At 37.7% G+C, this 26410-nt stretch overlaps 1 protein-coding gene across 1 annotated transcript in view; it reads left to right on the top strand.

Annotated features, from left to right (window-relative positions):
• The window catches only part of LOC124376273 (solute carrier family 45 member 4), a 56918-nt gene extending 35457 nt beyond the window's left edge, over positions 1–21461 (top strand). The window contains exons 4-9 of the mRNA XM_046835277.1: positions 7317–7505; positions 11734–11913; positions 12595–13646; positions 15083–15182; positions 15987–16198; positions 17657–21461. Coding sequence (XP_046691233.1) covers positions 7317–7505; positions 11734–11913; positions 12595–13646; positions 15083–15182; positions 15987–16198; positions 17657–18028 — 2105 coding nt within the window. The 3' untranslated portion in view covers positions 18029–21461. The remainder of the gene's footprint in view (positions 1–7316; positions 7506–11733; positions 11914–12594; positions 13647–15082; positions 15183–15986; positions 16199–17656) is intronic.
• Positions 21462–26410: the final 4949 nt, after the last annotated feature.

Genomic DNA, 26410 nt, shown 5'->3' with positions numbered 1-26410 from the left:
TCCCTTACTGTTTTTGGCAGCTTAACCCCCTGCCCTCTTGTTCTACCGTACCAGTAACTGCTTTTTGAAGACCTTCTCAGACCAAGATTAGGAAATCTCCAGGACGGTTTGGGTTTTAGAATATGGCATTGATGAAATCTGAAACAGAAACCAAGATTTCGAGATCTTTTGTTGTCTATATCTGAGAGGACAGGTAATTTTACACAATACTTTCAAATGTTTGAGGGTTTATTATGATTACAAATGGGTTTGAAATACTGATAAATGGTTTTATTGTTAGGTATAAGGTCACACTCGAGAAGGGTAATGTCACCTAACCGCTTGAAGTTTTTATTCATTTTGGCATAAATGAGTCCCTATAATGATCAGTTGACAGCCTCAACAATATTAGATCTGTAATTACTGGACATTTGGTGATGAGGATGGGTTCCTATTTGAGTCTGGTGCCCTTTAATTGTTTCCTCCTCATTAAGTCTCAGGTATATGCCACAAAAACTGGACCGAATATGTCGACATATTGAAGGGTATACACCGACCAGGAGTAACATTATGACCACCTGCCTAATATTGTGTCTGTCTCCCTTTTGCTGCCAAAACAGTTCTGATCCATTTAGCATTAAGCTCGTCTGTTGGTTCGGACCACACAGACCAGCCTTTGCTCCCTACGTGTATCAATGATCCTTGGCCGCTCATGACCCTGTCGCCGGTTCAACACTGTTCCATCCTTGGAGCACTTTTGATAGATACTGACCACTGCAGACCAGGAACATCCCACAAGAGCTGCAGGTTTGGAGATGCTCTGACCCAGACGTCTAGACGTCACAATTTATTAAATTCGCTCAAATCCTTACACTCGCACATTTTTCCTGCTTCTAATATCAATTTAGGGACAAAATGTTCACTTACTGCATAATAAATAAATCCACCCACTAACAGGTGCCATGATGAAGAGATCATCAATTTATTTTCAAATCAATTCACTGGAACTGGCTGTTACTATAGGAGGTGGTAGTTTAGTTGTTAAGGCATTGGACATTGAAGGCAAAGGTCATGAGTTCAAATCCCAGCCATGCCAACCTGCAATTCTTGGGCCCTGCTCAGTTGTATAAATGAGAATTTTTATAAAAAAAAAAAAATGCAAACATTCCCACCAATTAGAATCCAGAATATTTTGTCTAATCTTGAGGTAAAAAATAAAATGTTTATTATTATATATTTATTATGTAAGTGCATGATCTAGGTTGGTTATTGGGCATCGGGACTCACACAATAATGCATACTCCAAAATTCACAAAGATAAATATAAACTGAATTAGCGAAGCAGCAGTAGTTAATTTCGGACGATGTTTTTTTTGTGCAAGTTGCCTGTAAGTGTCCTGACAGAGAGGGAGAAAGGAAAAGAGAAAGCACCTGTTTCCTGCTGCTAATGTGTCTAATGGTCCGGCGAAGGAGTGCTTCAGGCTTCACTACTCTCGCTTTCTGTTACACACACACAGACACAGACACACACACACACACACACACACACACACACACACACACAAACACACACACACTTGTATATATATGCACACACATGCAATGCAGTCCTATATATCTTAATTCAATTTCACTGAAGTGTGAATGACTGCATTTAGGTGGACATACATTAGGTGTGTGTGTGTGTGTGTGTGTGTGTGTGTGTGTGTGTGTGTGTCTGTGTGTGTGTGTGTGTGTGTGTGTGTGTGTGTGTGTGCTAGAATAAATTATTAGGACATTCACATGCAAGTTATCAGTATCTTAGCTGTATATAGATGATGTAAGTTAGTCGATTCCTGTTTTTCATGATTTGAATTAAAATAAACTTAATCTGTCTTTCTTTCTCTCTCTCTCTCTCTCCCTTCCTCTTTCTTTTCGTCTGCCCATGTGTCTCTCACCATTTCCTGGAGTCCTGCGACTCACCATGCTCTCAGTATTGTTAGCCATTTTCAACTCGGCAAGGGGGGTGAAAAATCCGTTATTTACTACGATCAACGACTTTCCTGTTTGGATGTTTACTCATTGCAGTCTACAAGGGAAAAAAAACAACTTGTTCACAGGCTAATTCCAGTCTATCCCATTTATCTCAATGGAACATGAACAATCTCACAATCTCTGTGGAACATGAACAAAGCCCACCACTTGTATAAAAAATAAAAACAGTTTATTTTGGTCAGAAGAGGAAGTGACTTGGTGGACCCTGGTGCAAATATAATGCTTGGGAGCAGGAAGTTCTCAACCTCAGAGTCAAGCCGGACCTTGGGTACCTCTGTTTTGGTGTACGCACACGGTCACGTTGCTGTCCTTCCACTCTGACCCTGAGAAACGCTTCTAGAAGGTTCTTCTCACGGCTGCTGAGGATACACTACTCATGCCGGCACTGAGCACACACTCCACATTTACACTGCTTAGAAAAAAGTGTTGAAAGTGGAAATCTGTGGCAGGTGCATTGGCTGTTCTCCAAGAGCCGCTTGGAACACAGCGTGAGACCTGCTCTTTTGTTTTCCTGAGTTTCTTAAGCAAAGTCTGGTTTTAGATGATTTTGTAGCTCAGCTTGACACTGTTGCGTTTGTTTCCCCAAGCTTTCATAACTATAGGATTTTCTTGAACGCTCCTCAGCAAGAACTTTACAGTTCCTGTATGGGACAGGTTTCTGCTTATCTTTCTGACTACATTGTAGGAATGTTCTGCAATGATAAGTGTTGCCTCAGTACTCTGGGTTACCGTGGTTACAGGTTCAAGTCCCAGAGTGCCAATCTGCTGCTCTCAGCATTCCTACAGCTACAATGTAGTGTGAAAGTAAACTAGGAACCAGTCAAGGAACTGTGTAGTTCTTGTTAAAGAGATTTTCCCTTAATCCTGTCTGAATGACCCAGTACTCTGACTGTACATTCCTGGGAAGCTGGGATTTGTAAATAACAGAATTTCCCTGTACAGATAAACCAGTTACTATTGATCAATGTTCTGTATTGTGTTTGCTTATTTTGTGTACTGTAGCATAAAATACATTTAGCACCACAAATGCACAATTCTGCTGTGACCACTAGAGCTCCATATATCCATTACTCATAGCTGTGAAAAAGCAAGAGCTACATAAGCCTTGCTCTACTTTGGCATGCTACTAAGGGATTTATAAAACCAGGTAAGAGGTTTGAGTTGTCTGCCAAAAAGTACTTACACTGTAGGAGGAGCTTAAAGGTTTCCAGGAAGAACTAAAGGCCAGAAAACTAAGATTAGCTACAATTCCTCCTGTGTAAACATGCCTTAAGGTTCTGAGCCCCTGAAATCTCCTAAAGTGAAAACATGCCTCAGTAATCCTAAACTATGTCTATTAATTTGCAGCTTCTCTATGTTTATGTACTGTAGGTCTAAAGGAATACTACAGTGTTTTACAGATTAATTTTGTTTTACAACCTCTGTAGCACATGGGATAAGAATGTCAACATGGTTTATCACTGGCCAAAGAAACAAAACCACGTATGTGCACCCCAAATTCAGATTATACTGTGTGGACCATGGTAAACAGTGGTGAAGAAAGTATGAAAAGCACACACAAAAATTAGATAGTGAATAAATGGAAGACATTTTTGTGAACAGATGAGTCCAAATGAGATACTACGTAATATAATAATTATAATAATATAACTGATATAATTGATGTGACCATGCAAATGAGCATGCATATATAATATATATATATATATATATATATATATATATATATATATATATATATATATATATAAAATGAGATTACAAATCCTTGGCCTATGGTTGAACTCTTATCAAGACCCAATTCATCCCAGAGCTAATAGGAATAAAGAGGAGAGGGACTATCTGGCTTATTATCAGCTGCATCTCTGCTGGAATAGGAGTGCATAAGTACCTGTGAAATGGGCAGCTTTCATGTTTGGAAATGCTGAACAGTATATACAGGTTTTAGAGCAATAAATGTTTCCATCCAGAAAACGTCTTTTTCCGGAAAGGCCTTGCGTATTTGAGCAAGACAGTGCTAACTGCATACCGCATCTATTACAATAGCTTGACTTCATTGTAGAAGAGTCTGTGTGCTAAACTGACCTGCCTGCAGTCTAGACCTTTCACCATTTGAAAACATTTGGCACATCATGAAACAAAAAACACAACAAAGAACACCCAGAACTGTTGAGCAGCAAGAATCCTGTATAAAATACACATGAGACCAAATTTCTCTCCCAAAATAGCAGCAATTGGTCTCCTCAGTTCCCAGATGTATACAGAAAGAAGATGTGATGCTACACAGCACCAAACATGGTCCTGTCCCAACCTTAGTGAGACATGTGGCAGCCATCAAATTCTAAATAAACTTTTTTTTTTTTTTTTAAATAGTATATATATTTTAAGTTTAATGTTTTACATTCTCATGATTTTTTTTGTTGTTTGTTTTTTTGTGAATAGAATATGGATTTAGGAAGTGTGCAATCTTTTATTTACATTTTGTACATTGTCCTAACTTTTTTGGAATTGGAGCTGTGTAGACAAACAGGCAGACAGATTGTTTTATTTCTTGTTTTTATTTTCTGTTGAAGACTGTGGAGATTGTGGAGGATCAGCTGGCTAATTCAGCACGTGTACGAGTTTACAGCGCACCTTCTGAAGCACTGTTTCTATGGCAACATTCACGCACGGCGAGCAGGCTGAATTAATTGGAAGAGGTCATGAATGGGTTATACAAACTACATGTGACACGTGAAACGAATCACAAGGTTTGCCCTGTGTGAGTGGGCGAATGACTTGTTTTGTGCTATATGATCAGTAGCATGTCACAGCTTGTGTCGTTAGACCAATACTCCTAATGTTTTTCAACCTAATCTCTTTAAACTATATCTGTACTGTATGTGTGATTACCACTGACCAGAATTTCAACACCATTTCCAAGTACTGGGAAAAAAAGCTTGTTTAAAAAAATAAATCATAATGCAAATCCAAGAGGGGATATTATACATACAAATTAGCATTAGCATTAGCATCAGAAATCTAGAAGCACAGTTTCTTGTGTTTTTGGAGAGCTACATGCATGTTCCTTATGTTATGTGCAACAAACTAGGCAATTTAACAGTATAAACATTTACTTTGACTAAAAACAAATCTATAAATAGCCAGACTTTAATCCTCCCTTTACACGCTCTCAGCATGGGGACTGTTCATTTCTCCAAACTTTCAGCTGAAATACTTTGCCATGCCTCTTTTAAAACTTGGAGATCTTTTTCCACTAGATGGAGATTTCATCCCAGTTCAATAGGATTTAGGTGCGGTGACTGTGCAGGCCATTCCATGATATATATCACTCAAGACAACAGTCTTGTTGTATGGTGAGGGAGGTTCCAACGAGCCGCAGTGCAGATGGAATTGCATGGTGTAATGTCGAAGTATGGAAACTTTGGCTATGTTGGTTCAAGATTCCTTTCACTTTCCAGAATAAGTCTCCAATAAGTAATAACTCCAAAACAGCCCCAAACTATTAAGCTTCGATCTCCATGTTTGAGTGTGGGGGGTGAGGCAGTCTGATCACATCTTCTCTCTTGTTCTCCACCTTACAATTTTTTTTCTGTCAGAGACAAAAATGTCCTATTTGGACTCGTCTGTTCACAAAACATTCTTCTAGTCTTTCACTATCTAATTTTTCCTAGTTTTTTTGCATGGGAACAGAATGAAAATGCAAAGACATAATTTCCATAGTTTTCACAAGGTTCTGTATTCTTTCGATGAAAAACCAAGCAATTTTATCCTATTGTTATTTAATCTTTAAATCACATCGCAGGAATATAGTTCGGTTATTAGACACTTCTGTATGCTTAGAACTGCTTTCACAGTCATTCATTCTTTATTGTGTTAGAAAAACTCCTGTCATCAAAAACAGAGGAACCATACTCATTTCCTCTCTGCCGCTTTGGCCTGCGATGAATGATTTCTCAGGTAACATGTTTGTTCTTGAGGTTCACGAGGAGGTTTTCCTAGTGTTCATTCAATCCCATGTGTCATTTTCTCCTGTTTGGAAGAAAAGTGTCGGGTCCAGTAACAAAGAGCGGTGCGCGGTTGGTGAATGGGAGAAATGTACAAGATTACTAATCTCACACTTTGTTCCTTTGTGTTTGTGTGAAATGCTTGGAAATGAAACACCTGTAATGCAGTTTACAAAACCTGATTCTGTCTCTATAACCAATTGCTAGGTCACACTGATTTGTGTCTTCGTTAATGTAATTATGTAATTAGACAGCAAGGTTTATTTCGTTCTCCGGAAGCTGATTAAATCTATAACACACGCATTTGACAATTTAATGATACACATAGTGAAGTTACAAAAACCATCAAGCACCGTTAATGGTACAAAGCCAGTTATATTTTATATTTAAGAGTGTCTGATTAAAATCAGCAATGTTTTTTTCAATAACTTATGAGGTTTAATCTCTCTTGGACCTTCTTTGCTTTCATGGTAATGTTGTAAATTTAGTAAAAGATATAAAGCCTTAAATAAGCATTATGGGACACCTGACTTTTTCACCCACATTTGGTTCTTCCCCAAACTGTTCACACAATCTCAAAGTCACACACTTGTACAGGACGTCTTTGAATGCTGTTGCATGAGATTTTCCCCTCACTTGAACTAGGAGACCCAAACCTGTTCCAACATGACGATACCCCTGTGCACAAAGCCAGCTCCATAAAGATATGCTTTACATGGTTTGGAAGACATGGAAGATCTCCTGCTGTAGAGCTTCAACCCTATTGAACAACTTTTGGAATAATTCTTCACAAATCTCCACAAAATCTTGTAGACATCTTCTCAGAACAGTTAAGGTTCTTATAACAGGAATTAGGAACTCAATGTGGAATGGGAAAGAAGCACATACAGTACCAGGTGGTCAGGTGTCCACAAACTTTTGTCCATATACTTTGTTTTTTTACTTTTTTATTTTTTTTAATCAGCTTTGATGTTGAGTCCAGTCCGTCCCTACATTATATGGTACATTGTAAAATGCTGTAATCCATTTGACCTTGTTTCTAAACATTCATATATTTAGATTTTATTCACTAATGATCTAATAATCCATGATTATTATATTGTGATAACCCAGATTGCTTTAAAACCCTGTTTGCATAAAACTACAACCCCACACTGGTCTGAGATCTGATCCTGGTTTCACCATAGCAGCATGGGTTAGATATACAACAAAACTCCTCTTTTCAGGTCTTATCTGAGAGCATGAGCATTATTTCAGTGGCATACATTAACCTGCACATCTGTACTCTTTCTGCAGGTCTTCCAGAACAGTACTACAGCCTGGTGTGGTTTCTGAGCCCCATCTTGGGCCTCATGTTTACCCCTTTGATAGGATCAGCCAGCGACCGCTGCACTTTGCGCTGGGGTCGCCGCCGGCCCTTCATCCTAGCACTGTGTGTGGGGGTGCTCTTTGGTGTTGCTCTCTTCCTCAACGGATCTCTAATAGGTGAGGAGAAGGGTAGGGGTGGAGCTTTGTGCTTAAACACTACAGTACGTACAGCAAAACTATAAATGCACGAAGAGGGCATTGGAGGTCATGAACTACCACTGACCTCATTGTGCTGTGTATGTATAGGTAGGCATAGTCAAGTTTTTCAAAGCGATTTCCTGTTTCTATGAGCAGCGCCATTGGTTTCTCAAAACCAGAGATTCTACTGACTAAGAACTAAAAAGACAAGACACATTAACCCATGCAATTATGGGGTTGGGACACTGTACAAATTGTGAATAAAAACAGAATGCAATGATGTGGAAGTTTAAAATTTCAATATTTTATTCAGAATACAACATAGATGACATATCAAATGTTTAAACTGAGAAAATGTATCATTTTAAGGGAAAAATATGGCATCAACACATCTTAAAAAAGTTGGGACAAGGCCATGTTTACCACTGTGTGAAATCTCCTCTTCTTTTTTCTTCTCTTCTCTTCATCCTCCATTTTTTTTCTGGGGACTGAGGAGACAAGTTGCTCAAGTTTAGGAACAGGAATGTTGTCCCATTCTTGTCTAATACAGGCTTATAGTTCTAGTCTTAGGTTTTCTTTGTCGCATCTTCCTCTTTATGATGCGCCAAATGTTTTCTATGGGTGAAAGATCTGGACTGCAGTCTGGCCATTTCAGTACCCGGATCCTTCTTCTACACAGCCATGATGTTGTAATTGATGCAGTATGTGGTCTGGCATTGACATGTTGGAAAATGCAAGGTCTTCCCTGAAAGAGATGACGTCTGGATGGGAGCATATGTTGTTCTAGAACTTGGATATACCTTTCAGCATAGATGGTGCCTTTCCATATGTGTAAGCTGCCTGTTAAGCTTGTCCTTATCCTCTTCAGTCTGGATGACATGGTGTCCCAGTTTTTCAAAAAGAACTTAAAATTTTGATTTGTCTGACCACAGAACAGTTTTCCACTTTGCCACAGTCCATTTTAAATGAGCCTTGGCCCAGAGAAAACACATGCGCTTCTGGATCATGTTTAGATATGGCTTCTTTTTTGACCTATAGAGTTTTAGCTGGCAACGGCGAATGGCACAGTGGATTGTGTTCACCGACAATGTTTTCTGGAAGTATTCCTGAGCCCATGTTGTGATTTCCATTACAGTAGCATTCCTGTATGTGATGCAGTGCCATCTAAGCGCCCGAAGTTCACGGGCATCCAGTATGGTTTTCCGGCCTTGACCCTTACGCACAGAGATTGTTCCAGATTCTCTAAATCTTTGGATGATATTATGCACTGTAGATGATGATAACTTCAAACTCTTTGCATTTTTTCTCTGAGAAACTACTTTTTGATATTGCTCCACTATTTTTTGCCACAGTATTGGGGGAATTGGTGATCCTCTGCCCATCTTGACTTCTGAGAGACACTGCCACTCTGAGAGGCTCTTTTTATACCCAATCATTTTGCCAATGGACCTAATAAATTGCAAGTTGGTCCTCAAGCTGTTTCTTATATGTACATTTCACTTTTCCAGCCTCTTATTGCTACCTGTCCCAACTTTTTTTGGAATTTGTAGCTCTCATGAAATCCAAAATGAGCCAATATTTGGCATGACATTTCAAAATGTCTCACTTTCAACATATGATATGTTTCTATATTCTATTGTGAATAAAATATTAATAAGTTTATGAGATTTGTAAATTATTGCATTCTTTTTTTATTCACAATTTGTACAGTGTCCCAATTTTTTTGGAATCGGGTTTGTACATTTTTCCATTTATTAGATTTTTTTAATCAATTTAATTTGTGCCAATTTAATTGATTGCTCAATTTAATCAGTATAATTAAAAGTGTATTGCATTTAATTAGATTGCATTAATTAGATTTATTTATTTTTTAAATAAAATATTATAAATATTTTATATATTATTTACCGACATTTTATTAAAAATGGTTCAAAAAATGTTTAAATGTCGATGATTACAAATAGTAATAATAATAAACTATGTCAATAAAAAATTATAATCAGTTTTATGTTTTGCATTAAGGGTAAAGGCTCTGGATTATTGATTTGAAGGTCAGGGGTTAAAGCCCTGGTATCACCAAGCTGCCACACTTGGGGCCCTTGAGCAAGGCCCTTAACTATTAGTTTTCCAGAGACACTGTATCATGGCTGACTCTGCTGTCTGACCCCAGCGAAAGAACAATCTAACTGTGCTGTAAAATACATGTGAAAGCACCTTTATTAGCGAGTCCCTTATAGACATTATATAGGAAATTATTTTAATAACATGTATTTGAAAAAGAATAAAGTTAGAAGAGTGTAGGTGATTTTTAGGTTACAATTTAACTTTTTCTGCTATAACAGTTTCAGTGTGTAGTCTGTCGAAATAAGCATTTGCCTGGGAGTGTTAGTCGAATTTGCCTGTGACCTCTTGTTACCTTTTACAGTGTTTTTGTGATAGTGAGAAAGAAAAGGCGAGTGTAAACTATCTGCTCTTGCACGACTCCTAATGAGTACTTTGTGTCCGTGTGTGCACAAGACTGTAAACCCAGTCCTTCTCAGTGACATGGGAAAGGACTAGGAACCAGTTCACAGGGAACTATTTCCTGTTGTGCCCCTTTTTTACCTTTTATTGGCTATCTGGAACAACTTCCTGTCTCCTGTCTCCAGCATAGGCTTGCTGTGTGCTGCTCTATTTACAGTGTGGTGGGAGTCTAACAGAGCTTACAGCTCAAGCACAAGAGTTAGACCAGTTTCACATACTCCTGCCTGACTGCATCTATGGTTGTCTGCAATTGCATTGTGTCTGTCTATCCATTTTCTATCTTTCTCTAATTCTCAAATTTATTCTTGATGGTTTAAACCAAGTTTGAATTAAAGTTTTATTAATTATGTTTTTTTTTTTCAATCATATGCATTTATGATGTGTTTTCACATCATAGATGTATAGATACATACATACATACATACATACATACACCGCCACTTTATTAGGTACACCTGTCCAACCGCTTGTTAGCGCAAATTTCTAATCAGCCAATCACATGGCAGCAACTCAATGCATTTAGGCATGTAGACATGCTCAAGACGATCTGCTGCAGTTCAAACCGAACGTCAGAATTAGGAAGAAAGTTGATTTAAGTGACTTTGAACGTGGGCTACAGCAGCAGAAGACCACACCGGGTGCCACTCCTGACAGCTAAGAACAGGAAACTAAGGCTACAATTCGCACAGGCTCAACAAAATTGGACAATAGAAGATTGGGAAAACGTTGCCTGGTCTGATGAGTTTCGATTTCTGCTGTGACATTCGGAGGGTAGGGTCAGAATTTGGCATCAACATCAACATGAACATGAAAGCATGGATCCATCCTGCCTTGTATCAACGGTTCAGGCTGGTAGTGGTGGTGTAATGGTGTGGATATTTTCTTGGCACACTTTGGGCCCATAAGTAACAATTGAGCATTGTGTCAACGCTACAGCCTACCTGAGTATTGTTGCTGACCATGTCCATCCCTTTATGACCACAGTGTACCCATCTTCTGATGGCTACTTCCAGCAGGATAACGCGCCATGTCATAAAGCGCAAATCATTTTAGACTGGTTTCTTGAACATGACAATGAGTTCACTGTACTCAAATGGCCTCCACAGTCACCAGATCTCAATCCAATAGAGCACCTTTGGGATGTGGTGGAACGGGAGATTCGCATCATGGATGTGCAACCGACAGATCTGCAGCAACTACGTGATGCTATCATGTCAATATGGACCAAAATCTCTAAGGAATGTTTTCAGTACCTTGTTGAATCTATGCCACAAAGGTTTAAGGCAGTTCTGAAGGCAAAGGGGGTCCAACCCGGGAATACTAGTAAGGTGTACCTAATAAAGTGGCCGATGAGTGTACATTCATACACACATACATACATTTATCTAATACATTTAACTGAGCAGGGCCCAGCTCAGGGGCCCTGAAGTGGCTGCTTGGTGTGGCTATGATTTGAACACCTGACCTTTTGATCCAAAGTCCAATGCCTTAACCACTATATTATTTTGTAATAATGAGAGCTGTCCTGTAGTAATAAGATTCTTGGAAAAGAAAAAAGTTTTCTAGAAATAATCTGATATTTTGCTTTGTAACATTGTGTTTCTTGCAATTACAATGTTGTTGCAGTTATTACTGGTATGGCTTGTTCTCTGATTCTCATGTTTTGTGTGTGTGTGTGAGACAGGCTTGGCTGTAGGAGACGTGCCCAACAGGCAGCCTATAGGCATCGTGCTGACCGTATTAGGAGTGGTGGTGCTGGACTTTTGCGCCGACGCAGCCGAGGGGCCCATCAGGGCCTATCTTTTGGACGTGGCTGACACGGAAGAGCAGGACATGGCTCTCAACATCCATGCTTTCTCAGCAGGTATAGTCTTTTTATACGTGCCGAAAAACATGTCCGAACACATGGCGTCATCAACTTTACAAATCTTTCCCACTTTCTCATCAGGCATATCAATTACGCATGAACACTGCTCTTAACAGCTCATGTCTTTTCAACACCTTTTAAACTGATGGCACACTGTATACTGTCATATAAAAGTCATATTTTATTAATGATGATTATGATTATACAAATATGTGTGCACTATATAGACAAAAGACACCTGACTTTTCCAGCCATATGTGGTTCAATTTCATACTCTCATCACAAAAAGAGAAGCACGCATTTGTCTTTTGATGTAGCATAGAATTTTCCTTTTACTTGAACTAAGAGTGGAAGATCTCCTGTTATAGAGCTCTAAATGCTATTGAACACCTTTGAGATGAATGTAAACACTGATTTTACACCAGGCCTCCTCACCTCACCTTCATCAGTACCTGACATCACTAACACCCTTGTGGCTCAATGAATCTCCAGAAAATCTAGTGAAACATCTTCCCAGAAGAGAGGAGTTTATTATAACGGCAAATGTGGAATGGAATGTTCAAAAATAAGCAAATACTAATCTTATGGTCAGGTGTCCACAAATCTTTGTGCATCTAGTGCTTGAGCGTGTGTATATACAAATAGGTCAAAATCTAACTAGTGTGTATATATTTGTAGGACTGGGAGGCGCTGTGGGTTATGCACTTGGTGGTCTTGACTGGACGCACACCTTCCTTGGTCAGGCTTTTAAGTCCCAGGAACAAATCCTGTTTGTGTTTGCTGCTGCAATATTCATCGTTTCAGTGGCACTGCACCTTTTCAGCATTGAGGAGGAACAGTACATCCCGCAGCAAGAACGACTGGATGAGGAGGCTGATGGGACGACCTCTGTCAAACTGAATGTTCTTCTTGGTCTTCCGACATCGCAGCCGCAGCTGGATCTGATTCCTGAGGATGAGCCCTATGAGCGTGAAGCGCACTCAGCCGATCATGATCTGGACTTCCTAGACGTGGAGCTGGTGCGCAGTAAAAGCGACTCGGTGCTAGCCATGGGAGATGGCAGCCTGGAGCATGAGGCACTCTTTTTGCGCCAGATAGAACCATCCATTTTTCACGACCGCTTATCATCATACCACAGCCAAGAGTTCTCACATGGGCGCTTCAGCCTAAGCCGTCTCTCATCACTAGCCCATGAGCCCGAGGGTGAAGACGTCCCACTCCATGCGGATCCCAAAGATCTCAATGGCCAACCAGCTGGGCACAGCGATACCACCCAGCCACTTCCAGCAAACGCGCTCAAATCCTCCTGCAGTACCGGAGCTGCCATCCGGCGCCGCCGCCACACTTTCTACCGCCAGTCGTCTTGTACTTTCTCTTACTACGGGCGCCTGGGCTCGCACCGCTACCGCTACAGGCGCGCTAACGCCGCCGTGCTTATTAAACCTTCACGCAGCATGAACGACATCTATGAGATGCAGCAACGCCAGAGGAGGGGACAACGGCACAGGGCTCGGCACCAAAGTGGCAACACGACGTCCAGCGGAGACACCGAGAGTGAGGAGGGTGAAATGGAAACAACTGTACGCCTCCTCTGGATGTCCATGCTAAAAATGCCCAAAGAATTGCTGCGCCTCTGTCTTTGCCACCTGCTTACCTGGTTCGCCATCATCGCCGAGGCCGTGTTCTACACTGACTTTATGGGACAGGTCATCTACGAGGGCGACCCCACGGTGAGATAATAGCACCATTTCAGTTTAATAGGGGGTATAGGAATACACAAAAAAAAAATGGAATTAAAAATGTAATATGATTTGTGTGTCATACAGTGTATATATATATGGCGATGATACATTTTCAATGCTTTACATTTAAATTTATAGCATTTATCCAGTTATTTCAGTTAAGGGTTTAAGGGCCTTGCTCAAGGGCCAAACAGTGGCTTCATGTTGGTGCTGGGATTTGAACCCATGACCTTTCAATCAGAAGTTCAACATCTTATCCACTGAGCTGCTTAAACTACTCCTAAAAAGCCTTAGGTTATAAGCCTTAGGTTTCCATTGTTATTTGATTTAAATATAATCGTAATAAAAGTAATCATTAAACCCTTTTAATGCCACTGTGTTTACATGACTCATTCAGGCTTTTTGCAGCAGATAACAAGACAAAAGCAGTGCATTAAAGAGTAACACACTTCAGGATGGCTAGTTAAATATTAGCTCTCTTTTACAGTTGTCCCGGGTTGCCAGGTCTCCGCGAAGAGAGGCCCCCCTCAAAATCCATGCATTAACAAAGCTTCAGGAATTTATCAAATGCATGTCTTTCTGGGTCTGTCTCATCTGCCTTAATCGTAAATTAAATCAACAAAGCAAATTAATTTTAGCGCTATTAACACAAACATTTCTGTATGAGCATTTTTATTCAAAAATAAATGAATAAATATAAAAGAGGCTAAATTAAAACCTTCAACACAACACAACACAAAATTTATTTAAGATGTCCTTTCTTACCTTTGATATTTAAATGATATTTACTCCACTGAAAAATTATTTTTAATCACTAAACATTTGTTTTACTGATGCGCCAAGTCTCACATCAAACACAAAAATCTACCATGATGCACATATCCGGCAATTAAAACCGTCCGTGTGGAAACATAGCAAAAGTTCCATTTGATGTCCTGGTGATTAACATAATTTAAAACACCATCATTACTTTAAAACATTTACAAAAATATTTTGTCTTCATGCTCTATTTTGAGTTTCACTACTAATAAACATACATTTGCATAAAGCATCATTATTTGTCCATGTTGATTAGAGTATTAAATATTTTAAAAGTATTCATTTATAACAGATAAAAATTTCATTAAGAATAACCATCTTTATTATGCATTCTGTTAAGGGTATTGATCGAAGATGTATCAAATGCTGGCTCATACCGAACAATAATAGCATGCAATATTATTATACCGCTAATATTTATGCATAAATAAAATACAAACATTAATAAAAAATATCTTGAGCCGTAACAAAGAAATATCTTAAATGTTTCTTGAATGAAGAGAAAAAAATTTAGTTATTTTTTTTTTCTTCGGGTTAATTTCTATTACTAGGAATACGATTTGAATATTCTAGATAATTCTCAATCCCTGGGTTTAAATGTCTAGGCTCCTTCCAACTCTACTGAGCTGCAGAGTTACCATAAAGGAGTGCAGATGGGCTGCTGGGGGCTGGTGATTTATGCTGCTACTGCTGCTGTCTGCTCAGGTCTGTTCTTTATTATTATTATTATTATTATTATTATTATTATTATTATTATTATTAATATTATGAAAAATTATTCTGTCACTTCTATATCAAGTGTAGTCTGTAGGTGTATATAGGTCTCCCAGGCTAGCCTGATGAAATTTCATGATTAGATAAGATTAGATTCAAAGTTATTGTCACTGTGCAGAGTACAAGTATAGTATGAAATGCAGTTAGAATATATGCAATACAAATAATAGCAACATTGATGAACTGGCCTCCCTGCAGTCCTGACCTTTTTCCAAATGAAGTCTTGTGGCATATCATGAAATGAAAAAAAATACAACAAAAAAGACCCAGGACTTTTGAGGACTTTTGTCTCCTCAGTTCCCAGGTGTATATGGCCTGTTGTTAGAATAGGGAATGCTGCAGAGTGGCAAATTCAAAATCTCCCCATTTTTTACTTGAAATGGTACATTTGCTCAGTTAAAACATTTAATATGTTTTCCATTATTTATTGTGAATAGAATCTGAGTTTATAAATTAGCAAATCACTGCATTCTCGTTTTATTTACATTTTACACAGAGTGCCTATTTTTTTTTTTTTTTTTTTTAGAATTGTGGTTGTCATCTGGATAGATTATAAGGGACTCTGGGTTCTTGCTTCATTATATTACGTTGATAATTCATGACCATTCAAAACATAAATCAGACTATAATCATGTTTGGAACTAGTTTAAAAACAAGAAAAAAATGCATGCATTTTAGCAAATGTTTGACGTTTGTAGATTTTGTTCTAAATCACTTTGTGTTTCTTTTGTAAAGCTTTACTCCAAAAGTACCTGGACAACTTTGACCTCAGCATAAGGGTCATCTACATTCTGGGCACCCTGGGCTTCTCTGTTGGCACGGCCGTCATGGCCATTTTTCCCAATGTCTACGTGTCCATGGTGATGATCAGCAGTATGGGTATCATCTCCATGAGCATCTCGTACTGTCCATATGCGCTACTGGGCCAGTACCACGAGATTAAACAGGTAAGACGGCACACCAAATTGGATTTAAATATATTTTAGAAACGGTGAGAAAAACAAAGTGCAGGTTGTTGAGAGTGGTGAGAGAATATTGGTAAATTTTTTTAAATTACTACTCTTTACAGGAGTTGAGCGCATACACGAGGTGGTATTAAAAAGATTCGAGCTTGTTTACAAAAAATTTACTTTATTTATCTACACTTACTCACTATCACCTTTAAAATAGTCCCCTTCACAGCAATACAGCGCTCCCAAAGTTCCTGCCACTTCTGGAATGTGTGCTGGAAGTCTTTTTTTCGAAACATGTCAAGCACCTTCTGCGATTTGCGTAAAAACTCCAAAACGTCCTTTGAGCTGATCGTCATCTTCAGGAAGAGGGCGAGGTTTGCAGGTGAAAAATCTGGCGAGTAGGGTGGGAGATCATGTTGTTTATGGCGAGAAACTCACGTGCTTGATGACAGGGTATTCTAACTTGCTGTCCATAATGAAATAGCAGACGTGGTAGCGCACGTGGTCAGCATGTACAAAGCACTCTGTCTTATGAAGCTCAGTGCTCCCTGTGACTGTGCGTGCAGCTTTGTGCTGCCATCTGTTGGCATTTTACAATAAAAAAAAGTTTAGAACCTTTTTGATACCACTGCATATTATTGACATACACTATATTGCTAAAAGTTTGCGGACACCTGGTCTTAAGTACGGTATGTGCTTTTTTGAGCATCGCATTCCACATTTAGTCCCAATTTGCTCTTATATTTCCCTCCATTTCTGGGAATTGATGTTCCACTAGATTTTGGAGTGTACTTTTGTTTTCATCAGCCACATAGGTGTTAGTAAAGATAGCTACTAATGTAGGTCACTCAAGATTTTTCTCTCCAAGGCATGTAAACCAGATCTTCATGGTGCTTGCTTTGTAAACAGGGGCATCGCCATTTAGATTTGGATTTCCAAGTTCAAGTTAACACAAAATGTTATTATAGCAAAGACGTCCTATACAATTGTGTGCCTCCAACATTGTGGAAACGGTTTGGAGAAGAAAAGTTAGCAGGAAAAGTTAGGTGTCCTAATACTTTTGTCCATATAGTGTATACATTTGTGAGGCAGGTGACTCATAACAGCAACTATTGAGAAATCTGAGGCTACAGTGGCCATAGGATCACTGAAACTGGATAGCTGAAGAGAGGATAAATCTTTGCTGGTCATTTTTAATCTGTGACAAGTAGAAACTGATTGTGCTCCTCTGCTGCTGTAGCCTATCTGTCTCAAGCTTTGGTATGTTGTCTCTTTTGATATGCTTTTCTGCTCACCATGGGAGCACATAGTGGTTCTATGAGCTACTGTAGGCTTCTCAAACCAGTCTCCTCTGATGTTTTTCCACTAACAAGGTATTTTTTCCAGCAGATTTTTTTTTTATGAACCAACCTGGCTTCGACAATAACTCAAAATCTTTCAACTCTTCCACAGTATATCCATCACAGCCCTGGTAACTCAAAGCGAGGCTTCGGGATCGACTGCGCAATCCTGTCCTGCCAGGTGTACATCTCTCAGATCATCGTAGCGTCAGCGTTGGGGGCAGTCGTGGACGCGGTGGGCAGCGTTCGTGTCATCCCCATGGTGGCATCCGGTGGCTCCTTCCTGGGTTTCCTGACCGCTTGCTTTTTGGTTATCTATCCGGGCGATAATGACGGAGAGAAGAGTGAGCAAAACAAAGCCCTCACCAATACCCGCAACGGAGAAAACGACCCCGGCACCGAGAAGCCCAGTGTCCTGAAGCTCACACGCAAAGGCACCACCACCACCACCACCTGCAAGGTGGAGTGTGAATCTACACTGTGATTACAGCAAACAGCTGTTGGAGCTCACATTCCATCCATCTCTGCAGAGCTCAGCTTTCACAATAGGAGGGGTGTAGATTTTTTTTAGTAGGTGGCATGGATATTCTTGATCCTCAGGGCCACTAGGGGGTGCCGGACATTCGATTTGACAAGGGCATTGTGGTTTCTCTATATAGTTATCTATTTTAGCATGCACTTCATCCAAATCAAAGATCCTACGTCTATTCTCAGTGCAAGATGTTACCAAATCTATTTTAAATGAATATATTTCTCTAAGATCGTCAATTGGATTCTCGGTTTTGTTTCCATTTATTATTCCTCCATGCTTGTTTGTCCAGGAAGAGAAATTTTCCCAGAGTACATTTATATGGAGAAATATTCAATCCCTTGTTTTTTTGTTTTTTTTATTTGTGTCTTTATGTGAAGGTGTGATCAAGCACCCAATAGTTATAAAACAGATCCAAATGCTCTGTATTTTGTTTAGCATATTCGATCGTGCAAAAGTCAGTGCCACCTGGTGGTGGATACGCTTTAGCGCTAAACTAATAATGTGCAACAGACTTCAGTGCTGCAGCTGAGACTTTAGAGCCACAAGTTCCACATGCAGTAAATGAGTGAGTGTGTGAAAGAAGATGCTTCGCGTATCTTTCGGTTGTACCAGTACGTGATTGGAGTCGACTCGTGTAATTTGAGTGCCTGTACTTGGGGCAATGAGGTGATCGGGAAGGTGCTTGAGAGGGCGTTTCAGTGTCGGCGCTTGGCCGTTTTCACTTTTTTGGGAAACACTTAATGCTGAATTCAGTCTAAAACACTGTTGTTTTTAGTTTCTTTTTGTCCACTTTTCTAAAGTGAACGAAAGGTGCTTTTGACTAGAGTGTGGTGCACCATCAATAGTAATGTTTACATTCTCCTTTAACTGCTGCATGTTGGAAGGCACTTTACCGACCCTCCCCTACAAAGTTTGCGCGATTTTTCTGGTCACCTCTGGCACCTCGGCTCCTCCATGGCCTCAGGATCAGTCCCGGTTTACTATATAGCGGTGCAATACACCTGCTATGGTGGACGCTGGGGAGGGTGTGTGCTTGATCTTTGGAGTCTTCAGGGGTTTTGATGTCAAATGGTAAGATTTCTGACTTGGGTCAGGATTCGATTAGGATCAAAGACACAAAATTTACTTCCATGTTGCTGTTTTAGCATGTCGGACTACTCTGAAGCATGTCGACAATTTTCTTGTTTCCCAAGAAACAGATTTGTACTTAAGTCTTTCTTTATACAGTATTACAATTAAGTCATATGCTGAAATAGTTTTTTTTTAATGGGGAATGTTGATTAAAAGATGAAACCAAACTTGAAGAATCTCACACACACACACACACACACACACACACGGCTTATTTTTTAGACAAATCAGACACAGTTGCAATAATAACGTTACTTGCCTCAGAGCGTGTGAACGTTTTGAGTGCTGGATTTTTCTACCTAGTGCATGAGGGTGTCGCATCCTAGATACTAAAGAAATGCAATACGTTTTATGAAGGCCATCAAGCCTCTATCATAAACTTTGAACATGTAAATAATGTGTTATAATGCATTTATAAGGCATTGTTGGTAACATTAAATTGTTCGTGTTATAAGTATTACTTGTGTACTACAGCGACACCATCTGCATCTGTTTAGTGCTTTAAGAAAATCTTTATTCGTTATAAAAAATTATTTAAAAAATGGCCGTAACCCAAATGTTCAAGGTTTTTTTTTACTATTATTATTGTTTGTTTTGTTTTTAATAAATATAAACCAGATTACAAAACTCTGGAGAAAATCATCTAAATTATTTATTTTTTTTTTAAATTAATTTTGTTTTATTTTATTAATTTTTATTTTTTTATAGTGATTATTTTCTCTATACCTCATAGAAAATATTCCCTGACATCTTCTTACAAACGTATTTCATTATATTTCATAAAATAAAAATGAACCAGCCGGTAAAAAATGATCTGTCCATTCCATATAATGTATTAATATAAGAAATAAATAAATAAATAAATACAAATGAGTGCTACAACACAGTAACATTTCAGTACATTCAGAATTAAAAAATAATCTGAAAAAATACAACCTCAGTTGTATCTGTTAAATATAATATGCAAGCTGAGTTTTTCTGTGTTAGTTTGTAAACTATATACAGAATGCACTGTATATTAACAATTACTATCATGAAGTGCAATTTTTCACCGTAAAAGAAAATCTATTGTGTATAGTGTAATGCCTTGAAAATGTGTCATAACATGGATATGGAGGATGTGAATGTGGCCTTCATAGAAAGTGTTAAATGATATGTTCTCATTATAAAAAATATTGTATATTAGAGGCTTGGCTTTGGTCAGTAGACAAGTCTCTAGTTGTTTTTTTTGTTGTTGTTGTTGTTTTTCATATACTTGAAGCGTACTGTTTTCATACATTTTTTTCTTTCAATCATCCAAGAAGGTGTATGGTAAAGACCTGTATGAAAAGCCGCTGCGTTGGACTTGGTTTTTGAAAGTCATTTAAATGTAACTTTTGTCGTTTTATTGTTTTTAATCTATGAGCAAAAGATCTGATATTGCAAAGAGCTTGCACATGGGCTGACGTCCCTGACTTGGATTATGCACGTTCTTGGAATACGAAGGATTTCCACCTGGGCAAGTTCGAGACGAGGATTCATCCTCGTCCAATAGGACGCCCAAATAGAGTATAAAGAATCGTCTTGCGAAAGTTAAAAGAAAAGTGGATATTTATTTTTGAGGTTTTGTTTCATGTTATACAAAATGCTTTGGTTTTTATTTAAATCTGAAACTATAATTACAGAGAGATCTATTATTAAGTGTTGTACTGAATGCAAATTGAAGTATGATCCGAGGCTGTGTGTGTGTGTGTGTGTGTGTGTGTGTGTGTGTGTGTGTGTGTGTGCGTGCTAGAGACATCAGAAATAGGCTTGTCTACATTTCATAGTTTACAAACCTTAATTTAAAGCAGATATCACTTGATTCTGATTATATAGCTAGTTGAAGGGATGTGGTTGCAGATCATCGTTGCCTCATTGCGACCGTTTCTTTGTTCGATGTTCGACATTTTTGAAGCAAGTAAGTGGAAGTTGTCACGGCAGACAAGAACGTATGAAGGAGAATAGTATATCTGCAGTGTACTATATGCCTTGTTCTTTGACAGTTGTATATATACATAAATATATAAATATATACGGTATATATATATATATATATATATTCCTTTGAAATAGTTCTTTTTGCTGCTATATATAAAAAAAAGCTGATTATTTTTTATTAGTTTCATTTTCTAAGAACTGTACATAACATCTGTAAATATGCACAAGCCTTTCAAATGTAGATCTATTCAGGAACACTGTATTGAATGCACCTTTAAAGAATCACTAAAAGAAATATCGCTGTGATGCGTCGTCTTTTCTTTCGCATACGGTCCTTTTTTCTGTCTTACTGCATGCACAAGGATTTATGGGTTTTAGGATTATAGACTGGAGTGGATTTATGTGTCATTTATAGCAATGAAAGTAAAAGGACATGGTCACAGTTTGCATACTTCTTTCTATACAGTTTTCCAAGTGTCCATCAGTGAACCCTAACAATGATGGAGCTGTAATGAATGGACATTCAGGGTGTTGAGGACGGTTTTGAGACTTGTTCTTCTCAAGGTTTCTTCCTCATGCCATCTCAGGGAGTTTTTTCTTGCCATTGTCACCATAGGTAACTTATAGCGACTAATTAATAATGTTAATGGTAATATTTATTTCTGTAAAACTGCTTTGGGACAATGTCCATTGCTCAGAGAGCTATACAAATATATATATTGAATTTAACGATTTCTCATGATGCAAGGAAGACCTGCTAGGGCGGGGGTGGTGGAATGAACTTCCCCTTAATGTCAAAACAGGATTGTCTCTAGCAATTTTCAATCCTCTTCCAGAAATGCTTTGAGAAGCAAGAAATTGATATTAATAGTTTCCATCTATTTCTAAATGTGAATGTAAATAATATAAATATCATATGCACCTGCATTTTTGAATAGAAATTGAAACCTTTTTATTTGACAAAAAACCTAAGAACTTAATGTTCGATGCATTACCTCAAAATGTACAAATAATCACCATCAGTCCATTTGAAATAATGTTTAAAATCCTCATACATTTCGAATGCTGCAACTGAAGAGGAATACATGCGAGTGCAATTCATACATGATGCACCTTGAACTGGATTTTGTAAAAAATCAAAAATCATCATATAATAATCTGCATTCATTCTCACAGAACATCAGTAAAATAAAATATAGACATGGGTGGCATGGTGGTGCCCTCATCCGCAATTCAGGTTTCTATTCCTGTTCTTGCTGTATCTTGTTCCCAGATTTTCAAAAACTTTGCAGTATGGGTGTCTAAATTAAATTGGCCCTACATGTGTGTAAAAGTGTGCAAACTCCATGTACCTCCAAGGTTGTGCTAAACAGTTTGGGGAAGAACCACATACAGCTGGAAGAGTCAGGTGTCCACAGACTTTTGTCCATTATAGTGTATCTGGTGTTACTCAGAAAAAGATATGTTCCAATGTGGTTCCTCTCAAAGTTTCTTGATCTCATGCCATCTCAGGAAGTTATTCCTTGCCACAGTTACCACTGAATCGCTCATTAGGATTAAACTCATTCATAAAGTTAACATATGGAATCTGTTAAATTCTGTAAAGATGCTTTTAACATAAACGTAAGGGTTTCAGCGATGCTATTTACTGATTGAGTTTTTCCACAATTCTGAAAGTGTCCTCCCAGGATTAACCACCAGATGGCACTGCAATGCAGAGGACCTATAGAAAAGAAAAAGAAAAAACGAACTAAGGTTTCAAATCATCCATTTTGATGGTTTAACATTTCGTTATAGCCCTGTTGCATGATTACCTGCACAAAAGATTAGCTGTTGTCTTTTCTTTTTTTAATCATTCCACTCATATTACTCTCAATATTAAATTTTTTTATCAAAATTAGATTAGATTGCAAGACTGTCTGTTTTGTCTTCCTTTCTTCCTTCATTTATTTGTTTACCTTCAGTGATCGTGCTTTGGGTCACTATTCATCCAGAGTCTATTTCACAATGAAATTTAAACGCTTGTCAATTGCAGGTCACCATGGATACCACATTTTGGGCAATTCTATGAAGTCGTTTTAAAAACTGTGGGAGGAAACCAGCGAACCCTGAGGAAGCGTGTGGTTAATGAAAGTGGTTAATGTATCAATGAAGGAAGTTTCTTACTTGTTGGATGCTTCATGTAATTAGAGAAGACCAGGAAATGCCAAAAAAAAAATATTTGCATGGAACTAGGTATGATCAAATTCAGCGATTCGCATCAGTGCATCGGATTAAAAGTTAACAATTTTGATGATGCATCGATTTTAAAAAGCGTGCATCGGATACATCAATAACATATTTGCATTGGAAATTTATATACTTTTATTCTATAGAAAGCGATCTAAAATTGGCAACCAATATTTGATATGTAGATCGATTCCTTGTCGCTAAACTGTTTCTCGAGCATGTTCTCTCAGCACCACTGTGGCTACGTGAACATGACGTATCACAACAATACGGAGACCGAGGCCTGTCCATGAGAGTCACATAGAATACAGATCAACATGGCAGAGGTAGAGCTGTGTCTTAGTGGAGACAGAACAGGAAAAGAACATCTGGATTTATTTAATCGTTTTTCTATTTTTTTCTGCACTTCAAAGTTCCTGTTTGTAAAGGGGCCATGCGTTAGAAGTCAGAAAGCACTCAAGTAAATTAATGATTTGCTCTCTCTTTCTAAATCGAATCGCATTTGGATCGGCAGGTGCTTAATATGTATCTTTAGTGTTCTACAGGTGGATATCGTGTGATTGCTTGCATGGTGTCTGCTAACTGCAGAAGGGAATTTGGACTCGAGGGATGAGGTTGAGTCAGGTGAAATTATTAGATCCCAGAAGTAAAGGGGAGGTTTCTTGTTTCCATTTTTACCATTATATATACCGTTATATATATTATATATATTATATATTGTGCTGTGTTGCATCTTAAGACAGTGTCTTTTCACAAAACACGAGATAAAATTTTTACAAACCTTACTGGACTGATCCCCTAATAATCCAGGACAACCTCTGATACAAATAGGGTAATTTACGGTGTCCCTCAGGAAGGCATGCTAGGACATGTTTGCTTTGCGTATTAATTTCCTGTTTGTGCATTTTATAATTACGCTGAGACTGCATTTACTAGCTACTGTATGAGGTCCAGGAATTGTTAGTCAGGGAAAGTCTTTTTGGGACTTTCTGGTCATATATACATGGTTTTATGGTAAACACCATGTGCTCTGAGGTTAGAAAAGCTGCCAGTTATCTGTTTATGTAGAAATTATATTGTATAATAAATTTGTATTGATTGCTCCATTTATCATTTATTCAATTCAATTTGAAAAAACAAACAAAGTGTTTGGGTGTAAATAATATAATGTACAATATATGGCCTTTTATAAGGAACTGTTCTAATGTAGGTTGTTTAGAATTAGCTGAGCAATGGTATTAACCCCATGTAAAGATACTGTATATGACTTCAACAAATGTAAGTATAAATGGAGAATAGTAGACGACCAAATGGAGAAACTGTGTGGAGCAGATGTGGATCCACTGCATATGACCTCTGCTCTTGTGTTCTTCAGTATGAAATCAGTTTAATGCAAATCAATTTGAAAATATGCAAGAAATAGATTGAAAGAAAGCGAGCTATAAGGAATAGTTTAAGTTTTAATAAGTTGGCAAAAATTAGTAGGATTTTCTGATAAAGGACATTATAATATGGGTGTAATGGTACACGAATTTGTACCAAAAATCTTCGGTACAGGGCTTTCGGTTTGGTGCACAATGCATTGCTTTTTAAGTGCAGAACATAATTACAATCCGAGTTCCCTCAGGAACATATTAAGTGGCAGACTTAAAGTTTTTATTTAGTCTCTGCCTCACACGTAACAACTAGAGTTAGCGTAGTGTCACTGTGGCTACACACTCTGTACTGATTTGTAGTAGGTTATTAAGCTCATTTTTTGTTTTGCGCAAAACCCGAATGTTTGCCAACACAAATGTTTTTACGACAGTCGCCTAATGTGGATTCGTTTGCGTTTATGTCCAGCTTCAAGAATTTCTCAAAAAAGTGACAATTTTGCATATCGAGGGAGTGAATAAATGAAGAATGGAAGGAATAAAGATATTTGATAAAGTATACGAAATTAAGTAGAACAGTTAAGTAGAACAAGTTTTTTTTATTAAATAAATATTAAATGTCAAACCCACACACAAATATACATATATCTGGGGTCTAACATATGCAAACAATTTAATTTAATTTAATTTAATTTAATTTAATTTAATTTAATTTAATTTAATTTAATTTAATTTAATATTTGTATTTATTTAATTTAATTTAATCAATTAAATTTTTGACAATTGAATATATTATTTAATTTAATCATATTATATGTATTGATCATGCAATAAATGTATTGCATTAATTAGATTTATTCTATTTTATTTATATATATATTTTTTTTTTTTTTTTATATAAAATATTATTTTATATATTATTTAACCAAGTAGGCATTTTATTTATTGTTTATTTATTTACTTATTTATTAAAATGGTTTAATAAACTTAACTGTTAATGGTCACAAATGCTAAATATAATTAACTGGTAATTAAAAAAATAACAAGCAATCGTCACATAAAACCCAAGGTACATCCCGTGACCGTGAATTTTGTGTGCCATTACACCCCTCCATTACATAGTACATTATCCTTTAATATAAAGTTAAATCACTGTGCTGTGTTTAGCTTTAATAAAAGCCCCACAGTAGAAATTAGCAATTTATCGCGTTACATCACTTAAGGTTTTGATTGGGGTTATGGCCCTGAGAGACTGTCTGGCTTGCAGACAGAAGAAATGGAGTGTCCCTGAGTAATGAGTTCCCTGAGGTGAGCAAGTGATTGGTCGATAACTATCACTGTAACAATTAATACATTTGATACCAGATATAACAAAATAACATTGTCGATTGTGTATTTATTATTTTCAGGCATTCTATTATTCATACGTGGCAAATAAATTAAAAATTGTATTAAATCATTAAAATTTGATGCTTTCTTATATTTGTTATAATGGTTCCTTTTCTGTCTTCATCAGCTTATTCATATTTAAATTCCCAAAAGTCATTAATATGCATTAGCTTGCTAGGCATTTTGCATATCATTACAAATTTTGCTAGCAAACTTTTGTTACCTGTTATAACCCTATTTATTGATTATTCCA

This window comes from Silurus meridionalis, chromosome 22 (assembly GCF_014805685.1).
Source record: "Silurus meridionalis isolate SWU-2019-XX chromosome 22, ASM1480568v1, whole genome shotgun sequence".
In the NCBI taxonomy this organism is placed as follows: Eukaryota; Metazoa; Chordata; class Actinopteri; order Siluriformes; family Siluridae; genus Silurus; species Silurus meridionalis.
The sequence above is the reverse complement of the archived record's forward strand: the minus strand, read 5'-3'. Positions and strand labels throughout refer to the sequence as shown.